The sequence below is a fragment of the Onthophagus taurus genome, chromosome 8 (assembly GCF_036711975.1).
Source record: "Onthophagus taurus isolate NC chromosome 8, IU_Otau_3.0, whole genome shotgun sequence".
NCBI classification, from domain to species: Eukaryota; Metazoa; Arthropoda; class Insecta; order Coleoptera; family Scarabaeidae; genus Onthophagus; species Onthophagus taurus.
This window is the reverse complement of record NC_091973.1, coordinates 8,506,765-8,527,792: the sequence shown is the minus strand read 5'-3', so window position 1 is coordinate 8,527,792 and position 21,028 is coordinate 8,506,765. Positions and strand designations below refer to the sequence as shown.

At 33.5% G+C, this 21,028-nt stretch overlaps 2 protein-coding genes across 2 annotated transcripts; one reads left to right on the top strand and one right to left on the bottom strand.

Moving 5' to 3' along the window:
• The first annotated feature begins 8,194 nt into the window (after positions 1–8,194).
• Positions 8,195–8,912, top strand: LOC139430948 (rRNA 2'-O-methyltransferase fibrillarin-like). Its single transcript, XM_071198459.1, has 2 exons — positions 8,195–8,694; positions 8,744–8,912. The coding sequence occupies exons 1-2, from the start codon at positions 8,342–8,344 to the stop codon at positions 8,778–8,780; spliced, it is 390 nt and encodes a 129-aa protein (XP_071054560.1). The 5' UTR covers positions 8,195–8,341; the 3' UTR covers positions 8,781–8,912.
• On the bottom strand, positions 8,849–20,493 carry LOC111413891 (small G protein signaling modulator 3 homolog). Its single transcript, XM_023045022.2, has 4 exons — positions 20,312–20,493; positions 18,960–20,248; positions 9,746–10,302; positions 8,849–9,623 (listed from the first exon to the last, which is right to left on the bottom strand). The coding sequence occupies exons 1-4, from the start codon at positions 20,381–20,383 to the stop codon at positions 9,124–9,126; spliced, it is 2,418 nt and encodes an 805-aa protein (XP_022900790.1). The 5' UTR covers positions 20,384–20,493; the 3' UTR covers positions 8,849–9,123.
• Positions 20,494–21,028: the final 535 nt, after the last annotated feature.

The following is a 21,028-nucleotide window of genomic DNA, read 5'->3' as shown; positions in this document are numbered from 1 at the left end:
AGGATAAAAGTGGGAGATAAGCTGAGCGACGTGTTCTGGACGACGAAGGGACTGAGGCAGGGATGTCCGCTGAGCCCAAGTCTGTTTGCACTGTATACGGCGGACCTGGAGGATAGATTGGGTAATGGGCAAATGGGAGGGTTGGTGGTGGGAGGTAGAAAGGTGCATATGTTAGCATACGCGGATAACATCGTGGTCATGGCGAGAGAAGTGGCGGAGATGAAAGATATGATAAAGACATTGGAAAGATATTTTAGGGGGAAGGGGCTGGAAGTGAATGTGGGGAAGACAAGGATGATGAAGTTTTGTAAGGGTGGGAGAAAAAGAACAGAAAACTGGAGATGGGAGGGAAAAGAAATCGAGGAGGTTAGGGAGTATACTTACTTGGGGTATGTGTTCAGGGAGGACAACAGAAAGGGGTCGCATGTGATAGCTATGGCAAAAAAGGCGAATAAGGTGATGGGACAAGTATGGGGTTGGGGGAAGAGAGTTTTTGGAAGGAATGTGGCAGCGAGGAAGATTATGTTTGAAGGCCTGGTTAGCAGTGTGATGATGTATGGAGCAGAGGTATGGGGATAGAGAGAGCAGACAATGCTGGAGGACGTGCAAGCTAGATACTGGAGATGGGTGCTTGGGGTGGCGAGAGAAACACCGGGGTATATAGTGAGGGAAGAGGTAAAGGTGGATAAGGTCAGAGTGGAGGCGGGCAGGAGAGCAGTGAAATACGAAGAAAGAATAAAAGGGAGGCCAAACTGCGGGATCTTGGGGGAGTGTTGGAGGGAAATTAGGGAGGGAAAGATCAGATATGGGAAAGGAGACAGAGACAACTATTATAGACGAGCGGGCTACTCGGTAACTGAGATAAATGGTAGACGAAGGGTGGGTAGGGAGATGTGTAGGGAGTTGAGAGATAGGGACCGAGATGTGCAGAGACAGGAAAGAAGGACACAAATAAAAGAGGGGAGGTATAACGAAAGGTACAGGGACATAATAACGGAGGGGCTGCCTAGATACTTGTTATTGGAGGAGTACTTGTTATTGGAGATCTTGGAAGGAGATGAGGAAGGGAAGAAGTTGGTGGCTAGGTTCCGTTGTGGAAACGAGGAGAGAGCTAACAGATACTGGATGGCCGATGAGGAGAGGTGGTGTAGGCTATGCAGGGAGGAATGGGAAACGTTGGAACATATGTTGAATGGGTGCAGTGAGTTGAGGGAGGAGGAGTTGGACCGAGGGCAGATCTTAGGAGAGGGGGGAGAGGGGAAACGATGGATGAGAATGGTTGTGGGGGTAAGGAGACAAAGAGAAGGATGAGGGGATGATTGGGCCGAGGAGCCGAGGGTATGGAAATGGCGGAAGGGGGTAGAGGGTGAAAATAATATACTAATAATATATATATTAGAATGTATTAAGGGGATAAAAATTGTAAATATTAAAAACAATAAAATGCTTATTAATTAATAAATGTTTGAAACAAAAAAAGATACCTCATAGCAGGATTCAAGGAGAACTTCTCCACGTTAGACAATATTTAAGTCGTGCAGCAACTGATAAAAAAATCGAGTGATTATGACTTCCCAATGCTCTTATTATTTGTAGACTTTGAGAAACAATGTTACAGGTCATACAAACGTGGTATGGAAGATCAGTATATTGTTGAGTATACAAAAACTCAAAACTAAACATCGAAATGAACAATAATAAAAGGACGCTAACTCAAAGAAATGGACTGAAGCAAGGTGATGTGACTTCTGCAAAGCTATTCAATGCAGTATTCGAAACAATGTTTGTAGAAGAAGAATGGAAAGACTGAATAAGAATAAATGGGCAATGGTTGAACAGGCTAAAGTTTGCAGATGACTTATAGGAAAAATGAAACGGAAGTAAGGAAAATGCTGGAAACTGGTCCTCAAAGAGGGAAGTAAACTGGTCTGGAGATAAATATAAGCAAGACAAAAGCAATGTAGTAGAGGATTTCGTATATCTAGGACAAAAGATTACAACTAAAAACGCAGGAGAAGAAATAACACGGAGAATGGCAATGGGATGGCAAATGTTTAACAAATACAAAAATATATGGAAATGAAAAATAGAAATGGAAAAAAAATTGTGCTCCCTGTCATGATTTATGGATGCGAGACATGGATATTAACAAACAAAATAATTAAAAAGGTTAGGGTAACAGCAAGGGCAATGCATAGAAGGATGATTGGCATTACAACAAAAGAATGGATAAGGGAAAAGTCAAACATCGTGGATATTGGAAGAATAGTATTGGATCGAAAATGGAATTGGGCGGGTCATATTATAAGAGTACAAGATGAGAGATGGACCAAGAAAATCTTAGAATGGTACCCAATAGGCAAAAAGAGAAGAAAAGGAAGATGAGTTTAAGAGGAGTTGTGGAGGAGTAACATGGCACAGGGTAGCTTGGGACCGACAAGAATGGAAGAGAATGAAGGAGATATACAAGGAAGTATGGCTTTACACGGACTAATATCACTAAAGCATGATTTTAATTTCTTAAATTTTGATTTTGTTCTGTTAAATTTTGATTTGTTAAATTGTAAAAAGTTGCCCCCCCCTAGAGGTAGATTCGAAAAAAAAATTAAAACACAATCTCGAGTACTGAACAACTATCGAATGGAATGCCATATTTTGATCTGGAAACCAAGGAAGTTCAAGAAGTATTCCTCGGATTCGTCAAACTTGATGCTTTGGATGCGAAATGTATTGCAAAACCAATAGATGAGTTTTCGGCAGAAAAAGATCTTGATACGGACAAATGTGTTGGTTTAGGATTTGGCGGTTGTTCGACGATGTCCGGGAAAGAAGGTGGTGCGCAAGCAATCCTACGCAGAAAATATAAAAAAGCTTTGTGCTTTCATCAAAGGAAGGTACCATCAAAGATATTATTACATTTTTTCAAGAATCAGTTTTGAGACGCAAATTGATACCAAATATTTCCAAGCTTTGCGAAACAAGGTGGAGCGAGAAACACAAAAATATTACTGTTTTTACTGAAAATTTTCCTATTATAATGGAGGCCGTTGAAACCTCGTCACGGGAAGAAAATAAGAATAAATAATGCGACTAGAAAAAATACTTATCAGCTCCATGCAGCAGCTTCTAGAGTTTCGTAGCCAAATACTCGGCTATGATGGAACCTGTGGTAAACGTGCTCCAATCCGTAGCTTTGAATGCAGTTAAGGCATCCCAACACATTAGCCGCCTTTTGGAATTTATAGAAAACCACCGTAACGGTCCAGAAAACGTCACAAATGGAATTATTAGGGACGCTACTATCGTTGCAGAAAAACTTGGACTGGGAGAAGACTTGAAGTCCTTGCCCCGTATTGTTGAGAGACAACAACATCAGAACAACCACCCAGCAGTAAGCCCCTCAGAATTCTGGCGGAGGTCTTTAACAATACCATAGTTAGACTCGATTATTAATTCTTTTGAAGTTCGCTTTTCTGAAGAAAACACCCCGTCATTTTCCTTATCTAAATTACACCCAACTCAAATGTTAGACATGTCCCTTGAAGACCTCGTAGAAGCTGGTGAAGTCTTTTTCCAATTTTCCAATTTATCAAATATCAACAACGAAATCGAACTATGGAAAAAACTATGGCAAGATAAACCTGACTCAAAAGAATTAAGTGTTGTGGATGTCATAAAAGATGCTGACATTTTTTTCCCTGAAACGAGAAAAGCCTTTATAATTTTGGTTACTTTACCCTGCGCGACATATACTGTTGAACGATCTTTTAGCAGCTTGAAGACAGTAAAACCTGGCTTAAAAGCAATATGGCAGAATGTCGTCTCAATGGTCTTCCCATGATGAATGTGTATAGGAAGCATATTTTTGAAAACTTTGAGGGTTTTATTAATAATCTGGTTGACCAATTCGCGAAGAAGCCACGAAAATTATGTTTTAAATAATTTGGTGTTATTTTTCAATTTTATCACTAATTAATAAACTCACTAATTGGAATCTATTTCAACAAACATTAGATAATAAAATTCATCTTAATGCTCATATGAAAACAAACGAAGACATTGGCAATGAAGTAGAAAAGTTTTTAAAAGACATACAAAACGCAGCTTGGGCCTCAACACCAATTTTAACACCAAAACGTGTGGAACTTGATATCAAATTTAGATACCTATATTGGCAGAAAATCAACGCTATCACTAAGAAACAAGTTGCTAATATACAAACAAGTATTAAAACCAAAATGGACATACGGAATCCAACTATGGGGTTGTACCTGCAAGACAAATGCAAGTCTGATCCAAAGATTCCAGAACAAAGTACTAAGGTGCATAGTGAATGCACCCTGGTATATAAGAAACACCGACCTCCATCGCGACTTGAAAGTAGCATCGGTCTCATCAGAAATTGCATCATTCGCATTTAAACATGAGAAGAGAATGCACGACCATCCCAACATCGAGGCCATCCAGGTTCTCGACAACGAGGATGAAGCCGTTCGATTTAGTGCCCTAATCGATTCAAACGCGAGCAATAGTGCGGAATTATAACCAAAACAATAATATCCAAAACGTGTGTTCCGCGTATCCCAATGTGCGCGTTTTTGTGTTTTGGTCTTAAAACGGTAAAAATATGGCAATATTTATCTACATTATGGGTAAAGCAGACTGGACCACTGGGAAAACCTGCAAAACATTATCTAGGTTAATTTAGTGTTAAAAATAAGTAACTAATTAGTATGTATTTACTAGATGTTATACAATTGTGCTATGCATAATATAGAAAAAAAAAACTCTGTAAGGCAGCGTTTCTCAATGTTTCAGTATTCGGGCCCCAATTTTCAATAACAATTTGTGGTCAATAACAAGACGCCATTTGGAAACACTTCATAGTGAGTACGTTAACAAGCCCCGAGAATTCTTTGAATTAAAATTAGTCATATGAAGAGCAAACATCATTCTTCAAAAAAACTTTGTTTGTGAACGAAAAAGTTTTACTTGCCTCTTACAAAGTATCATATAAAATAGCCAGATATAAAAAGGCTCACACCATTGGTGAAGACCTTATTCTGCCAGTTGCAATGGAGATTGTAGAAACTATGTTTGGAGATAATTTTGCCAAACAATTACAATCCATACCTCTTTCAAATGATACTGTTGCCCGCCGAATTGGTGATATAGCCGAAGATGTAACATCAGCTTCTTGAAAAGTTGTGTGACAAATTGTTTTCGATTCAGCTTGACGAGCCAACAGATAGCAATAAAGACGCTCATTTAATTGCCGATGTCTGATTTTGCGATCGCATATCGGCAGCAGAAGAACTACTTTTCTGCAAACCTATAGAACTCAAAGCAAAAGCATTCACTTTGTTTGATATTTTAAATGATTTTATTAATGAAGCAAACATAGAGTGGAAGAATTGCGTTGGAATATGCACCAATGGTGATTCTACAATGTGTGGAAGATTCCAAAGCGTACAAGCACTTGTGAAACAAAAATCTCCGCAATGTGTCTGCACCTATTGCATGATCCATAGAAAGGCTCTGGTTTCCAAAGAAATGAGTCCTGGTCTCAACATTGTGCTAACGACGGTTGTAACTGTAGTAACTTATATAAAAATGAGACCCGTAAAATCAAGAATCTTTAATGCACTTTACAAAGATATGGGTGCAGAACATTCAACGTTGCTATTTTATTGTGAGGCCATCGCGTGGGAAATTTCTACAACGTGTTTATGAGTTAAAAGAGGAAATTGCCACTTTTCTAGAAGAGGAAAACCGCCTGGAAGCCAAAAAGTTTCGAGATGCTTTATTTGTGATGAAATTGGTTACATATTCGAGAAATTAAATACCCTGAATCTACAACTCCAAGGAGCAAACACACATATGTTGGATAGCAGTGATAGAGTTAGTACTTTCAGTAGAAATTTGGAGCTGTGGAGCAGAAATGTGAAACAAAAAGAACTAGAAATGTTTGCAAATGTGAATGAATATGTCAAAACATACAAGAAAGAAGAACAGTATGTGAAAGTTGTTTTTGTTACAATAGAAAGTCATTTAGCCATGTTGGCACAGAATTTTGAAAAGTATTTTCTTGCTAACGACAAATTGGTAGCAAGTTACGAGTGGGTTAGGGATCCATTTCAAACTACTCACGAAGGTCTCTCAACTGCAGAAGAAGAAATCTTCATAGACTTTACTGCAAGCGGCGAAATTTAGCAATAGAGAGAATTTAGTAATAAATCTCTCTTGAATTTTGGACTGGATTGAATGATGAATTTTCTCCACTGAAAACAAGAGCATTTCGTATATTATTACCATTTTCAACATCCTACCTTTGTGAAGCCGGATTTTCTGCGGTGGTTGCTTTAAAGACAAAATATAGGTCTTGACTGAATATAGACCAAAGAACTGAGAGTGGCTATTTGTAATATAAAACCTTCTTTTGAAATACTTTGCTGTGCGAGACAGGCCCAAGGGAGTCACTAATAATTATAACATTACTTTTAATTTAGTACTGATGAGTCTATTATTAGTTTCATTTGGCATTTGACAGTACCTACTGATACAATTATATTTATAGTAATTAAATACCTAGGTAATAGTACGAGTGTATTTGTTTTAAGGTACTTACTTAATTTTTTGTAATGTCAGAATGACATTAATTTTTGATTAGTCATTATCTTTTTTTTTCATTTTGATGTGTTGGCGCCCCCCATGTAGAATTATGACGCCCCCCTAGGGGGGCGCGCCCCACAGGTTAAGAAACGCTGCTGTAAGGGGTTATGCTAAAATTGGATAATACAGAGTGGTCCACTTAACGTGAGACAAGCGATTATCTCGAAAACGGTTCATTTTACATAAAAATGAACCAAATGATCCAACCTAACTGCCTGAGCGTAAGGAACTTCATTTCCCAACTCCAACTGATCTCATAAAGTCAAAAAAGCAGTCTGAAGTATTAGGATCCAGATTGAAACAATTTTCGTAGCCGTGACGAAGAACTTACAAAATACTTTTTACAAGAAGAAAATTTTGTTTATTGCAATGATATTACTTCGGTCATGAACTTGCTAGATATTGAAATTGAACCATAAGATTGGCGCTTGTTTATAGACTGGTCAAAAACCAGTTTAAAAGCTGTACTCTTGCAAAATTCCGGTAGCATGCTTCCGGTATGAAAGAAACTTACGAAAACATGAAATTGGTACTAGAAAAAATTCAGTATAATCAATTTTAATGTAAACCATGTGGTGACTTCAAAGTCATTGCTTTACTTCTCGGATTGCAGCTGGGTTTTACAAAGTATTGTTGCTTTTTAGGCAGCAAACAAAAAAGGAATTGTTCAAAGATGACATATTCGAAGAAAAGTTGAGTCCGTTAGGTAGAAATCTGCTTGGAAAAGTTTTAAAAATGTCGTGCAAAATTTTTTGGGGAACCAAAAAGCAAGTAACTACAAAGATCTGATAGAACTCGTAGTATCAAGCATTGACTTATAATATGTTACTCAAATTTCACTTTTTATACTCACACCTCGACTTCTCTCCCGAGATTCTAGGAGATGTTAGCGACGAACATGGAGAAAGGTTCCATCAGGATATTTCCAGCATGGAAAAACGATACCAAGGCAAATGGAGTTTGCAAGAGCCAAATACTGCAGAAAATCATATATACATATAAATTTCCTGTCACGAAAGGAAGATGGATGCCAAAATTTTTCTACACCTTTTTCCACCTTAGGGAGTCTAAATAAATTCAAAAATGTCAAAAAAATGTGTGACAAATTAAAAGTTCATTTTTGTCAATCAGTGTAATTAATAAGCTATAATTAATAGATTTTTTTTTGATTTAGCAGTCAAATTAATACATTTCGTAGAGAAGAATGAAGCATGACAAACTCGGAAGGACATGGAAGATGCGTGTTGAACGATGTAAGACAGAGGAAGTCATATTTTGTCCAAAATTATATGAAAACCCTGAGATCGGGAACTCAATACAATTATTATTATACGTTTATATAATCAACTAACATTTCTATAATAATTAATTAATCTAATTTTAATTTGTCGAATAACAAACCTTGATAATTGCCAATCCTAAAAATTATAAACAAATATTTCTCACATACCAAAAATTTCTTAACACGATTAACAAGAAGTAATTTAAATTGTTTACAATCCATTTAGAAGCCTCGCCATTTTTCCCACGAACGCCGACGTCAACGAAATCTTACATCCGGGGTGTTTACCGCGTTTTTATTAACATTTCCAATATGAAGTGCTAACGAGCTACAAGAAAAACATATTTAAACCTTTAACTACGCATCTAAACATCATAAACCAGCAAAATGTACAAAACCATTATCCTGTGTTGTCTTATCTTTTTAGTAAGCACCGAAGAAGTTCTTATTAGACATGTAAGATCACCAAGAGGTGGAGGAGGACATGGTGGTGGAGGAGGCCATGGTGGTTTTGGAGGAGGACATGGTGGATTTGGCGGAGGACATGGTGGATTTGGAGGAGGACATGGTGGATTTGGAGGAGGACATGGTGGATTTGGAGGAGGACATGGGGGTTTTGGAGGTGGACATGGAGGTTTTGGGGGTGGACATGGAGGTTTTGGTGTAGGATCATTTGGTGGATTTGGAGGGGGTGGTTTCGTAATTCCGCCTACTTTTTTTAGGAGGCAAAGAAGATACAGGTAATTTTTAATTATTTAAAACATTAATATTAATTAATCCTTTTTTTAGGAACCCTTGTTATTTAAGCCCTTTTTTCTGCTTTTGAGGGAGCCTTAAATGGAACTAATTGTTATGTAATTAATTAAAAATAAGAGTTAATTAAAACAGTTAAGATATGAAATATTACAATTTATTTATTCATTTTATACATAAAATATATTATAAAATATTTATTAAATACATTTATTTTTTTAATAATAACTAACAAATTAATTTAACAATAACAAATAAATTAAACGTTGAACTTAACTTGTTGGAAATTGATAGGAAACAAGAAACCGGTTACACTGCAAGGCCATTGTGTGGACAGATCACGTTTTTACATTCAAACAAAAAATTAAGTCATACACAGCGAAGCAATACAATTTCCAAATAAATTAAATTAAAAACTAAATATCCCAGCTAAAAAGATGATGTTTAACCAACATATCTCGCACTCCATCTTTAAGTGGTTGGTTATTCATCTCCTTTTTAACAGGTAACTCCCAATCGGGGTTTAAATTAAATGATAACTGTGAAAGTATTCTTAAATCACATTTAATTTGAACCCACCCCGGGCTGTAAACAAACGACCACGGATGATACCATTTTTGCACAACCTCGCTGCACGAACACAAAACCTCCAACCATAAATGAAGGACTTGCTCATTTAATCCCAAACAAATTAATGAACGTAGTTTCACGTCCATTTGAACGTGCGCGTTATCATGCGATAAATTAATCGATTGAACGCAACGGTAAAGTAATTCTTCTGGTGTTAAAACTTTACCATCTTCATCCAATCTGTAAGTTTTACATAAAACTAAACGACTATAGACGGAATTAAAGTCGCGTTCAACTTCTTTTGTTGCCGCTTCTTCGATAAATAACCATGGATGACATGGACCACCTAAAATTTACATGTTAACTTAAATTTGTAACTTTGAAAAGATGTAAAATTGATATTTTAATCTATTATTGTGTCTCTGAAGATGGCTTGTAGCCGAAACTAGTAACATTTTATATACATACCTAAAAAATTGGGACGTTTCATTCCATGTTCCAAAACTTGTTTTAAAACTGGACATAAAGTTCCTCGAACTAAATCCGTAACTGTTTCTGATATGCTATCGTCGCCAGCACTGCTATATTGCTTACTACGCTCATCGAGAAGCTCAACAAATTTCGCAGGAAACCAACCTCTTAACCCATTTAATTCGCCAATCCAGCAATGTTCATCTTTTTGGCTAATAATTGTGATGATATCATTTTTACGAAAACCTAATTCGTCATCATCGTGTCTTTCGAAATCTAATAAAGCCTTTGCTCGCCGTTTACGATTTTTGGAAACGTTTATATAATTTTGATGATCACCACTGTGACTTTCCATCGAATAATCGGCGATTAACGTGATTTCAGAACTTAATTTTGGATCCATTTGAAGGAAATGACGAGCGATTTGCAACACTGCTTCTCGTAAATCCACCAATATCTCAGTTTGCTTTATATTTTTACATTTTATATCATCCTCAGACGTTTCATTAAACAGCAATAGTTGGATTACAGATTTTGATTTTTTTACTTGGCGCCTTTAAAAAATTAAAATTATCTTATTAAACAAGCTAGTTATGAAATTAATACTCAGGATACTTCAAAGTAGGAAATTGATGCATTCTCTCCCGGATAGTTTTTAATATTCATGGAGAATGGATAATAAGGAAAGCGGTAGTAACCAAAAAAAAAAGTTATTAATCTCGCTTAAGAGGTTATACCTAGTTAGATTTCAAAAAAATTTTGTGAGCTCATGGATATGCCTTACTTGTGACATTATAGTGAAACACATATGTGATTCTGTAAAAGCGGTATTCGATAATCTTATGAGTTATGCTGTTGGACCAAATAAACATCATTTGACAGTGTCTGGCTATGGGACGTGGAAGAAACGTGGCTTTTCTTCCTTGTATGAAGTTTCTTCACTGAATGGGTACCATACAGGCAATACGGTAGCGTATGAAAAGAAGAAGAGAGGTGGACGCAATGGTTAAGATGTTCGCAAATAACATCGGAGACAACGATTCAAAAACATATGCTGCTATTCGAAATAAATCACCGTATGAAGATGTCAAGATGCAAAAAAAGGAGTGCATTGGACATGCGCAAAAATGAATGGGCACCAAATTGCGTGATATGAAAAAGACCAGTAAAAGTCTTGGTGGGAAAGGAAAACTTACTGCTAAAATGATAGACAAATTGACGAAATATGATATTTGGGCAACGTATTTTCATTATACTTCCACTAACAAGCACCTGCAATACGAAAAATGCCCTGTCGGCAGAGATTCATGGTGAGAATGGCAAAAAGGTACCTGAATCCTCTAGCGGTAACAGGAAAAAAGGTAAGATTCCGGCCTTTGAGCATAGCTACAAGCCTCTTCCTCAAAATTTATGAAGATCTTTCCAAAGAAGGGTTACTGCAAAGATGTCTAGGCGGATTTACACAGAACAACAACGAAAGTTACAACAAACTTATTTGGAAAATCAGCTAGAAGAATCTTCCTGGATACGCAGTTCAAATTGCAGCATACGCAGCTACCTGCATTTTTAACGAAGGCAATGTAGTCATCTTAAAGATGTTCGAAGTGCTACTCCTAGCTACTCCTTGTGGCCATCACGCCCATGCATACATCACTAAAGCAATCGAACAGCGATGATTTATTTGCACAACAATTAACACTGTTAGTGCTAAAAAACTGATTTTTGCCACCGAAAATCGAAATTTTTGAAAAAGTCGTCATTTATCGAAAAAAAAAAAAAAACAAATTTTCATAAATCTTTCGTTCACGATATTTCTTTGATGTTTTGATTTCAGATGAAGTGGTCCACAGTTATCTTGCTCACCGCAAGAGGATCTACGAAAAACCAATTTCAGCTGGCCATATTTCTTTTATTTTTATACAGGGTTACTTATTTATGAGTTATTAGTATCCCGGCGGAATATAGTTACTAAACCGTTTGAGAAAGGAAAAAATATTTTATATAAAAGTTGTTTGACTCACCACTTTCTATTACCTAAAATTATTTTCACTTATACAGGATGTTCCGTTTAGGCGTAACGGAGAGTATGCAAATTTTTTTTAAATGGAACTCCCTATATATTGTGTGCTGGTTGAATTGCCCATCAAGTTCCCTTTAATTAATGATATGTATGTCATATGTCTAACTTCAATAGTTTTCCTGATATTTAGAATTTAAAGAAAAATGTGTAATAAAATATGTCAAAAACGACATTTTTACTGATTTTGCCTTGAAAGTATGTCAGATAATAGTCAAAGCCAATAGATAGATGATAGTATCCAAAAATATTAGGTACGCTATACAGCGTGTTTATAAAGCTTAGTTACTTCTGATATTTTTCAAATGACTTTTTCTTAAGTTTTTTAAATGAAACATCCTGTATATTGTGTGCTGGTTGAATTGCCCATCAAGTTCCCTTTAATTTATGATACGTATGTCATATGTCTAACTTTAATAGTTTTCCTGATATTTAGAATTTAAAGAAAAATGTGTAATAAAATATGCGAAAAACGACATTTTTGCTGATTTTGCCTTGAAACTATGTCAGATAATAGTCAAAGCCAGTAGGTAGAAAATAGTATCCAAAGATATTAGATACACTATACAGCGTGTTTATAAAGCTTAGTTACCGGAAAGTATGCAAATTTTTTTTAAATGGAGCTCCCTGTATATTGTGTGCTGGTTGAATTGCCCATCCAGTTCTTTTTAATTAAAGAAAAATGTGTAATAAAATATGCCATTATTGTACTTAATATTGTATTGTGTCTATTTTTATCGATTCTTTTTTGTTCTTCCTTTTATTGTTTGATTAATATTTTATAATATAAAATAATTTTGCTGTCATATATGTGAATTTTAATGCGACTTGGTTACTAGCCTCCAGAACATATGCTCAACGATACGGCATCCTAAACGAAGTGTTATATATAAACAGGGTTCGGTTGCAATTTGAAGAAACAGGTAATATTAATTATCAGCACAAAACTAGAACTAAAACGGCGACCAATGAAGAAAACGAATTTCTGATATCTAAAATCGTCTAAACGTCAGTGTCTAAAATAATAAAGAGACAGATAACATCCCTATCATGTGCAACTTGTTCAGGAAATAAGCGAAAATGATTTTCAGACGAGATTACGATGAGTTTTTGTGATTGGGTCTTTGCGCCCAATTCAACAATATGCAAATTATTTCGATTTTGTGCTTTTTACGGATAAGGCAATATTTTACAAAAATGGTTGTATTAACAATCACAATTTCCGTTATTATGCAACGGAAAATCCTTATACTATTAGACCTCTAGATCATCAACAACATTAATTTACTAATTAAAAAAGAGATTTATTGTTCTGCCATATAATTGTATTTTTATCACGTTTTGATTATTTATTTATTAATAAAAAATTGTTAAATTGTAGTTTAATATAATATTACTGATTTACAAATGACAGACAAACAAAAAGAAAAAGAAAAAAAAGTGACGAAAAAGACAAAATGTAGTATTAAGTACAATAATGACATATTTTATTACACATTTTTCATTAAATGGTAAAAATCAAGAAAACTATTAAAGTTAGGCATATGACAGACGTATCATTAATTAAAGGGAACTTGATGGGCAATTCGACCAGCACATAATATACAGGATGTTCCATTTCAAAATCTTAAGAAAAAGCCATTTGAAAAACATCAAAAGCAACTAAGCTTTATAAACACGCTGTATAGTGTATCTAATATCTTTGGATACTATCATCTACCTACTGGCTTTGATTATTATCTAACGTGGTTTCAAGGCAAAATCAGCAAAAATGTCGTTTTTGACATATTTTATTACACATTTTTCTTTAAATTCTAAAAATCAGGAGAACTATTAAAGTTAGGAATATGACATACATATCATTAATTAAAGGAAACTTGGTAGGCAATTCAATTAGCACACAATATACAGAGTGTTTCATTTAAGAAACTTACGAAAAAGTAATTTGAAACACATTAAAAGTAACTAAGCTTTATAAACACGCTGTATAGTGTATCTAATATTTTTGGATACTATCATCTATTTATTGGCTTTGACTATTATCTGACATACTTTCAAGGCAAAATTAGCAAAAATGTCGTTTTTGACATATTTTATTACACATTTTTCTTTAAATTCTAAATATCAGGAAAACTATGTAAGTTAGACATATGAGAGACGTATCAATAATTAAAGGGAACTTGATGGGTAATTCAACCAGCACACAATATACAGGCTGTTCCATTTAAAAAACTTATGAGAGGCATTTGAAAAACATCAACAGTAACTAAGCTTTATAAACACGCTGTATAGTGTATCTAATATCTTTGGATACTATCATCTTCCTACTGGCTTTGATTATTATCTGACATAGTTTCAAGGCAAAATCAGCAAAAATGTCGTTTTTGACATATTTTACTACACATTTTTCTTTAAATTCTAAATATCAGGAAAACTATTAAAGTTAGACATATGACATACGTATCATTAATTAAAGAGAATTTGATTTACAATTCAACCAGCACACAATACACAGGTGTTCCATTTAAAATACTTAAGAAAAAGCCATTTGAAAAACATCAAAAGTAGCTAAGCTTTATAAACACGCTGTATAGTGTATCTAACATTTTTGGATACTATCATCTATTTATTGGCTTTGACTATTATCTGACATACTTTCAAGGCAAAGCTTTATAAACACGCTGTACAGTGTGTCCGTAAAGTAACGGATATAGGCGATAAAATCATTATAAGCGGTTTATGGAAAATCCCTGAAACGGGTCTAAAGATTTAAATTTTTTCCGCCATTTTTAAACGAGTTATGACGTCATTGATTTTTTTTTCAAGTGGCAATCCTCTAATTTTTTTACGGAATATGAAAGAGGATCTTTTTCTGAATCTAGTACACTCAATATTAACATTGGTTACATAAGAAAATTTTCGAGAAACATTACTTTAAAGATTAACTTCTTCAAATTTGCTTGACATGATAAAAATAGCAGTAGCCATGAGTATCTATGGTACCCAATTGTTTTAAACAATTCCCTGAGTGTCAAAAACTGATTAATGAAAGCTTGTTGAAATAACTGTCATTGGAATTCAGGGGGAACAACATTATGATATCGTTTTGAAAAAATCTAAATATCTCCCTCCAGTTAAGGTTTCCTCAAAAAGTAAGAAGTCAGGACAGTATCCCGTACTATTTGGCTACACACATTGATGTTTTGCGGATATTGGGTGTGCGACTTTCTTGCCCAATGTCGATTTTGAGTAGCCCAATGCCGACAATTTTGTGTATTTACTTGTCCACTCAATGTGAATGTTCCTTCGTCAGTAAAAATATGTTTTTGACAAAGTCTTCGTCATCGTAGCAAAATTGTTGTTGGAAAAACTACGACTCATTGCTCGTGAATGAAGTTTACTTTATAGGAATAATATTTTGCGGTTTTTAAAATTTTATGAACCGTTGATTAACTAATGTCCAAAGGGGACATAAGGGTTTCCTTGCCCAGCCAAAACTACCTTTTGTTGAACCTCCCCTGAAACATTTGGTCGGGTAGACTTCGAGAAATCTCGAAGATGTCTATGCTTTTTAAATTTAGTTCCAGCTAGGCTTACCATACTAATGAGCTAAGCAGTTTTCGATCAAGAAATGTTGCATTAAGGAGGTGAACTACTTACCAAATCATTTTTTGACACTGAGAAAATTGTTTAAAATAATTGGTTACCATAGTTACTCATGGCTACTGCTATTTTTATCATATCAACAAATTTGAAGTAGTTATGTAACCAATATTAATATTAACTGTACCAGATTCAGAAAAACATTCCCTTTCATATGCCGTCATAAAAATGGGGGATTACCATTTGAAAATAATATCGATAACGTCATAACTCGTTTAAAAATGGCGGAAAAAAATTGAAATCTACACTAAAAAATTGCAAAAAATTTAAATCTTTAAACCCATTTCAGCGATCATCTACCTACTGGCTTTGACTATTATCTGACATAGTTTCAAGGCAAAATCAGCAAAAATGTCGTTTTTGACATATTTTATTACACATTTTCCTTTAAATTCTAAATATCAGGAAAACTATTAAAGTTAGACATGTAACATACGTATCATTAATTAAAGTGAACTTGATGGGCAATTCAACCAGCACACAATATACAGGATGTTTCATTTAAAAAACTTAAGAAAAAGCCATTTGAAAAACATCAAAAGTAACTAAGCTTTATAAACACGCTGTATAGTGTATCTAATATTTTTGGATACTATCATCTATTTATTGGCTTTTACTATTATCTGACATACTTTCAAGGCAAAATCAGCAAAAATGTCGTTTTTGGCATATTTTATTACACTTTTTTTTTAATTTTAAATATCAGGAAAACTATTAAAGTTAGACATGTAACATACGTATCATTAATTAAAGTGAACTTGATGGGCAATTCAACCAGCACACAATATACAGGATGTTTCATTTAAAAAACTTAAGAAAAAGTCATTTGAAAAATATCAGAAGTAACTAAGCTTTATAAACACGCTGTATAGTGTACCTAATATTTTTGAATACTAATCATCTATCTATTGGCTTTGACTATTATCTGACATAGATTCAAGGCAGAATCAGCAAAAATGTCGTTTTTGACATATTTTATTACACTTTTTTTTTCAATTTTAAATATCAGGAAAAGTATTAAAGTTAGACATGTAACATACGTATCATTAATTAAAGTGAACTTGATGGGCAATTCAACCAGCACACAATATACAGGATGTTTCATTTAAAAAACTTAAGAAAAAGCCATTTCAAAAACATCAAAAGTAACTAAGCTTTATAAACACGCTGTATAGTGTATCTAATATTTTTGGATACTATCATTTATTTATTGGCTTTGACTATTATCTTACATAACTTCAAGGCAAAATCAACAAAAATGTCGTTTTTGACATATTTTATTACACATTTTTCTTTAAATTCTAAATATCAGGAAAACTATTAAAGTTAGACCTGACATACGTATCATTAATTAAAGGGAACTTGATGGGCAATTCAACCAGCACACAATATAGAGGTTGTTCCATTTCAAAAACTTAAGAAAAAGCCATTTGAATAATATCAGAAGTAACTAAGCTTTATAAACACGCTGTATAGTGTATCTAATATCTTTGGATACTAATCATCTACCTACTGGCTTTGATTATTATTTCACATAGTTTCAAGCCAAAATCAGCAAAAATGTCGTTGACATATTTTATTACCCATTCTTTGAATTCTAAAAATCAAGAAAACTATTAAAGTTAGGCATATGACATACGTATCATTAATTAAAAGGAACTTGATGTGCAATTCAACCAGCACACAATATACAGGCTGTTTCATTTAAAAACTTAAGAAAAAATCATTTGAAAAACATCAAAAGCAACTAAGCTTTATAAACACGCTGTATAGTGTATCTAATATCTTTGGATACTATCATCTACCTATTAGCTTTGACTATTATCTGACATAGTTTCAAGCCAAAATCAGCAAAAATGTCGTTTTTGACATATTTTATTACACATTTTTCTTTAAATTCTAAATATCAGGAAAACTATTAAAGTTAGATATATGACATACCTATCATTAATTAAAGGGAACTTGATGGGCAATTCAACCAGCACACAATATACAGGTTGTTCCATTTCAAAAACTTAATAAAAAACCATTTGAAAAACATCAAAAGTAACTAAGCTTTATAAACACGCTGTATAGTGTATCTAATATATTTGGATACTAATCATCTACCTACTGGCTTTGATTATTATTTCACATAGTTTCAAGGCAAAATCTGCAGAAATGTCATTTTTGACATATTTTATTACACATTTTTCTTTAAATTCTAAATATCAGGAAAATTATTAAAGTTAGGCATATGACAGACGTATCAATAATTAAAGGGAACTTGGTGGGCAATTCAACCAGCATACAATATACAGGATGTTTCATTTAAAAAACTTAAGAAAAAGCCATTTCAAAAACATCAAAAGTAACTAAGCTTTATAAACACGCTGTATAGTGTATCTAATATTTTTAGATATTATCATCTATTTATTGGCTTTGACTATTATCTAACATAGTTTCAAGGCAAAATCAGCAAAAATGTCGTTTTTGACATATTTTATTACACATTTTTCTTTAAATTCTAAATATAAGGAAAACTATTAAAGTTAGACATGTAACATACGTATCATTAATTAAAGGGAACTTGATGGGCAATTCAACCAGCACACAATATACTGGATGTTCCATTTAAAAAACTTAAGAAAAAGTTATTTGAAAATCATCAAAAGTAACTAAGCTTTATAAACACGCTGTATAGTGTATCTAATATTTTTGGATACTATCATCTATTTATTGACTTAGACTATTATCTGACATAGCTTCAAGCCAAAATCAGCAAAAATGTCGTTTTTGACATATTTTATTACCCATTTTTCTTTGAATTCTAAAAATCAGGAAAACTATTAAAGTTAGGCATATGACATACGTATCATTAATTAAAGGGAACTTGATGGGCAATTCAACCAGCACACAATATACTGGATATTCCATTTAAAAAACTTAAGAAAAAGTTATTTGAAAATCATCAAAAGTAACTAAGCTTTATAAACACGCTGTATAGTGTATCTAATATTTTTGGATATTATCATCTATCTATTGGCTTTGACTATTATCTGACATAGTTTCAAAGCAAAATCAGCAGAAATGTCGTTTTTGACATATTTTATTATACTTTTTTTAAAATTTTTAATATCAGGAAAAGTATTAAAGTTAGACATGTAACATACTTATCATTAATTAAAGGGAACTTGGTGGGCAATTCAACCAGCACACAATATACAGGGTGTTGAATTTAAAAAACTTAAGAAAAAGCCATTACGCTTAAATGGAAAACCCTGTATAAGTGAAAATAATTTTACGTAATAGAAAGTGGTGAGTCAAATAATTTTTATATAAAACATTTTTTTCTTTTTCAAACGGTTTAATAACTATCCACTACTCAGCCTGTATATTTGGACGCAAAAAAATGTTCGTAAAAATTTCTTTACATCCTTAATATTCCGCATCCCAACTAGGTATAACCCCTTAATATAAATGTAATTTTACCGTGCTAAATGTTGTTTAGGAAGATTCGGAGTGGCTTCTGGATTACCAACTAACGCCCCTTGATCAGCCATTAAATAAGCTAAATGTCGCCTTCGATACGTTTCTAACATCACATCATTTAAAGAATTAGAAACTTGTAATGCAACTTCAGAAAGCGTTTCGACATCGTCGATATCCCCAGGAATATCCGACAAAGCATTAAATATTTGTGCTGAATTTTCAAGTTGTTTCAATTGCGGTTCTTTCATTTTTAACATACCCAACGTTATTTGAAACAGAACTAAAGAACCGTCGAAAAATAATAAATCCCAAATTCTTAATAAAATTTTCATGTGAACCACGCTAGCAAATAAGGTTAAAAACCAATGTAAAGTGATTAAAGAGAGTTCTATGTCGTGGTTTTTTAAAGTTTCGTCTATGTCAGGTAAATAATTTGAAATTAAAGTTCTTAAAACGCGTTGATCAGCTTGAATCCCAATTAAAGTTGAGCTGTAATAAGAAGCAGGTAATAAATCTTCCACAATGGTGACCATAATCCAAAAAGCATCTTCTTCTTCTAATAATAATAATAATGAAGCAACAATCATGCCAGTTCCTTGGCAATAACCTATATCAGGATATAACCAAGCAATTCCTCGTAAAATTCTTCTTAATCTTGGAATACCAGTACTATTTATATTACTAAAACAAGCATTTGAAGGCATTGTATGTAACAAATCTTTTTCAATTTGCTTTGAAGTCATTAAAGAATCATTACTTGACATTTTAACTATATCTTTGTAACCTAATTCGCTTTGTTGTTTCTTTTGTAAAGCTCCAGACATTCGTAACCACATTTGTGGTCTTAAAGAATGTGGAATACCATTCCGTATCATTGTTCTTAATTTATCAGTTCTTGGTAAATGTATTTCAACTTTATCCCAGGTCAAATCAGACACTTCTTTGTTATGAGAAAATTCTAAATGAGCCACCCATTGTAAACGGTGTTGAGCATCTTCCACAAATGGTACACCAAGCAATTTATTTGAATTTTGTTCCGGACCATCCTCCTCATCTACTCTAAAACCAAATTCATCGAAACGATATTCCGGTTGCGAATTGGGATCTTCTGGTATAACTGAAAGTTTTGCCATGATGTCTTGAGGCCACATGCTTGGTGTTAAAGCTGAAAATGGACCTCCAGGACTAGGGGTTAATAAATCACTCATGTGGAGGGTGTCAGAAAAATGTTCTGCAAAAGAATCTTCTTCTTGATCATCTTCACTTATTGCTAATTCTAATTCGCGTTTCTAAATAATTAAATATTTTTTTATTATGAAAGAATTAGAATAAAAAAAAATTATAATCCTTACATTATGGTCTTCTTTCCCAACATAACCTTCATGGTCTCTGTGATCCCTAAATAATGATTTTGCAATATCCATTTCGATTCGATTAACTAAACTTGTTAATAATTGGGAATGTAACAAATAAAAACATCTATTTATTAAAGGTGCTATGTATACACTTTTGTAAATTGTCAAACGTCAAATGACTTAAATGTCAAATGTCACGAGCATAGACTTCTTAATTAACGGATTAGTACTCAATTAAATGCTTATATTTTATTTATTTCTTTTTATTTTTATGTTTTTTGTTAATTTATTACGAAATTTTCGTTATCTTTAATGGAAAATTGATAAAAATACAATAAGTGGACATGAAATCAAAATTTCGGATCATAGACTTTAAAGTTGATGGATTATTTGATTTATTTATCGAATTTAAATTTAAAAATAATTTTTATTTTCAACTAATTGTAAGAAAAATATATTCTTGAATAAAAATTAAAAATAAGTTTGGGATAAACGAGACAAGATGAGGTCTCCAAAAGGTAAAACGTCGAAGGCTAATAATAATATACAGAGGGTGGTAAAATGAAATTCACCACCTCCTTGATTTTTTTATAAGAACTTTTTAACGCTATGGAATATTAACATGAAAAAATATAGGTTGTAAAGCTCATTCTTTAGTGGAAATTTTTTGTCTCTTTAGTATTTTCCTTAAAGTTAATAGTTTCCGAGTAAAAA

Excerpts from the sequence above, each read along its gene's own strand:
- LOC111413891 (XM_023045022.2), bottom strand. The coding sequence starts at position 20,383 with ATGGATATTGCAAAATCATTATTTAGGGATCACAGAGACCATGAAGGT. Across the intron at positions 20,249-20,311 it reads TTGGGAAAGAAGACCATAAT|AAACGCGAATTAGAATTAGC; the intron begins GTAAGGATTATA and ends TTAATTATTTAG. Across the intron at positions 9,624-9,745 it reads GAAACGTCCCAATTTTTTAG|GTGGTCCATGTCATCCATGG; the intron begins GTATGTATATAA and ends TGTAAATTTTAG.
- LOC139430948 (XM_071198459.1), top strand. The coding sequence starts at position 8,342 with ATGTACAAAACCATTATCCTGTGTTGTCTTATCTTTTTAGTAAGCACC. Across the intron at positions 8,695-8,743 it reads AGGAGGCAAAGAAGATACAG|GAACCCTTGTTATTTAAGCC; the intron begins GTAATTTTTAAT and ends TCCTTTTTTTAG.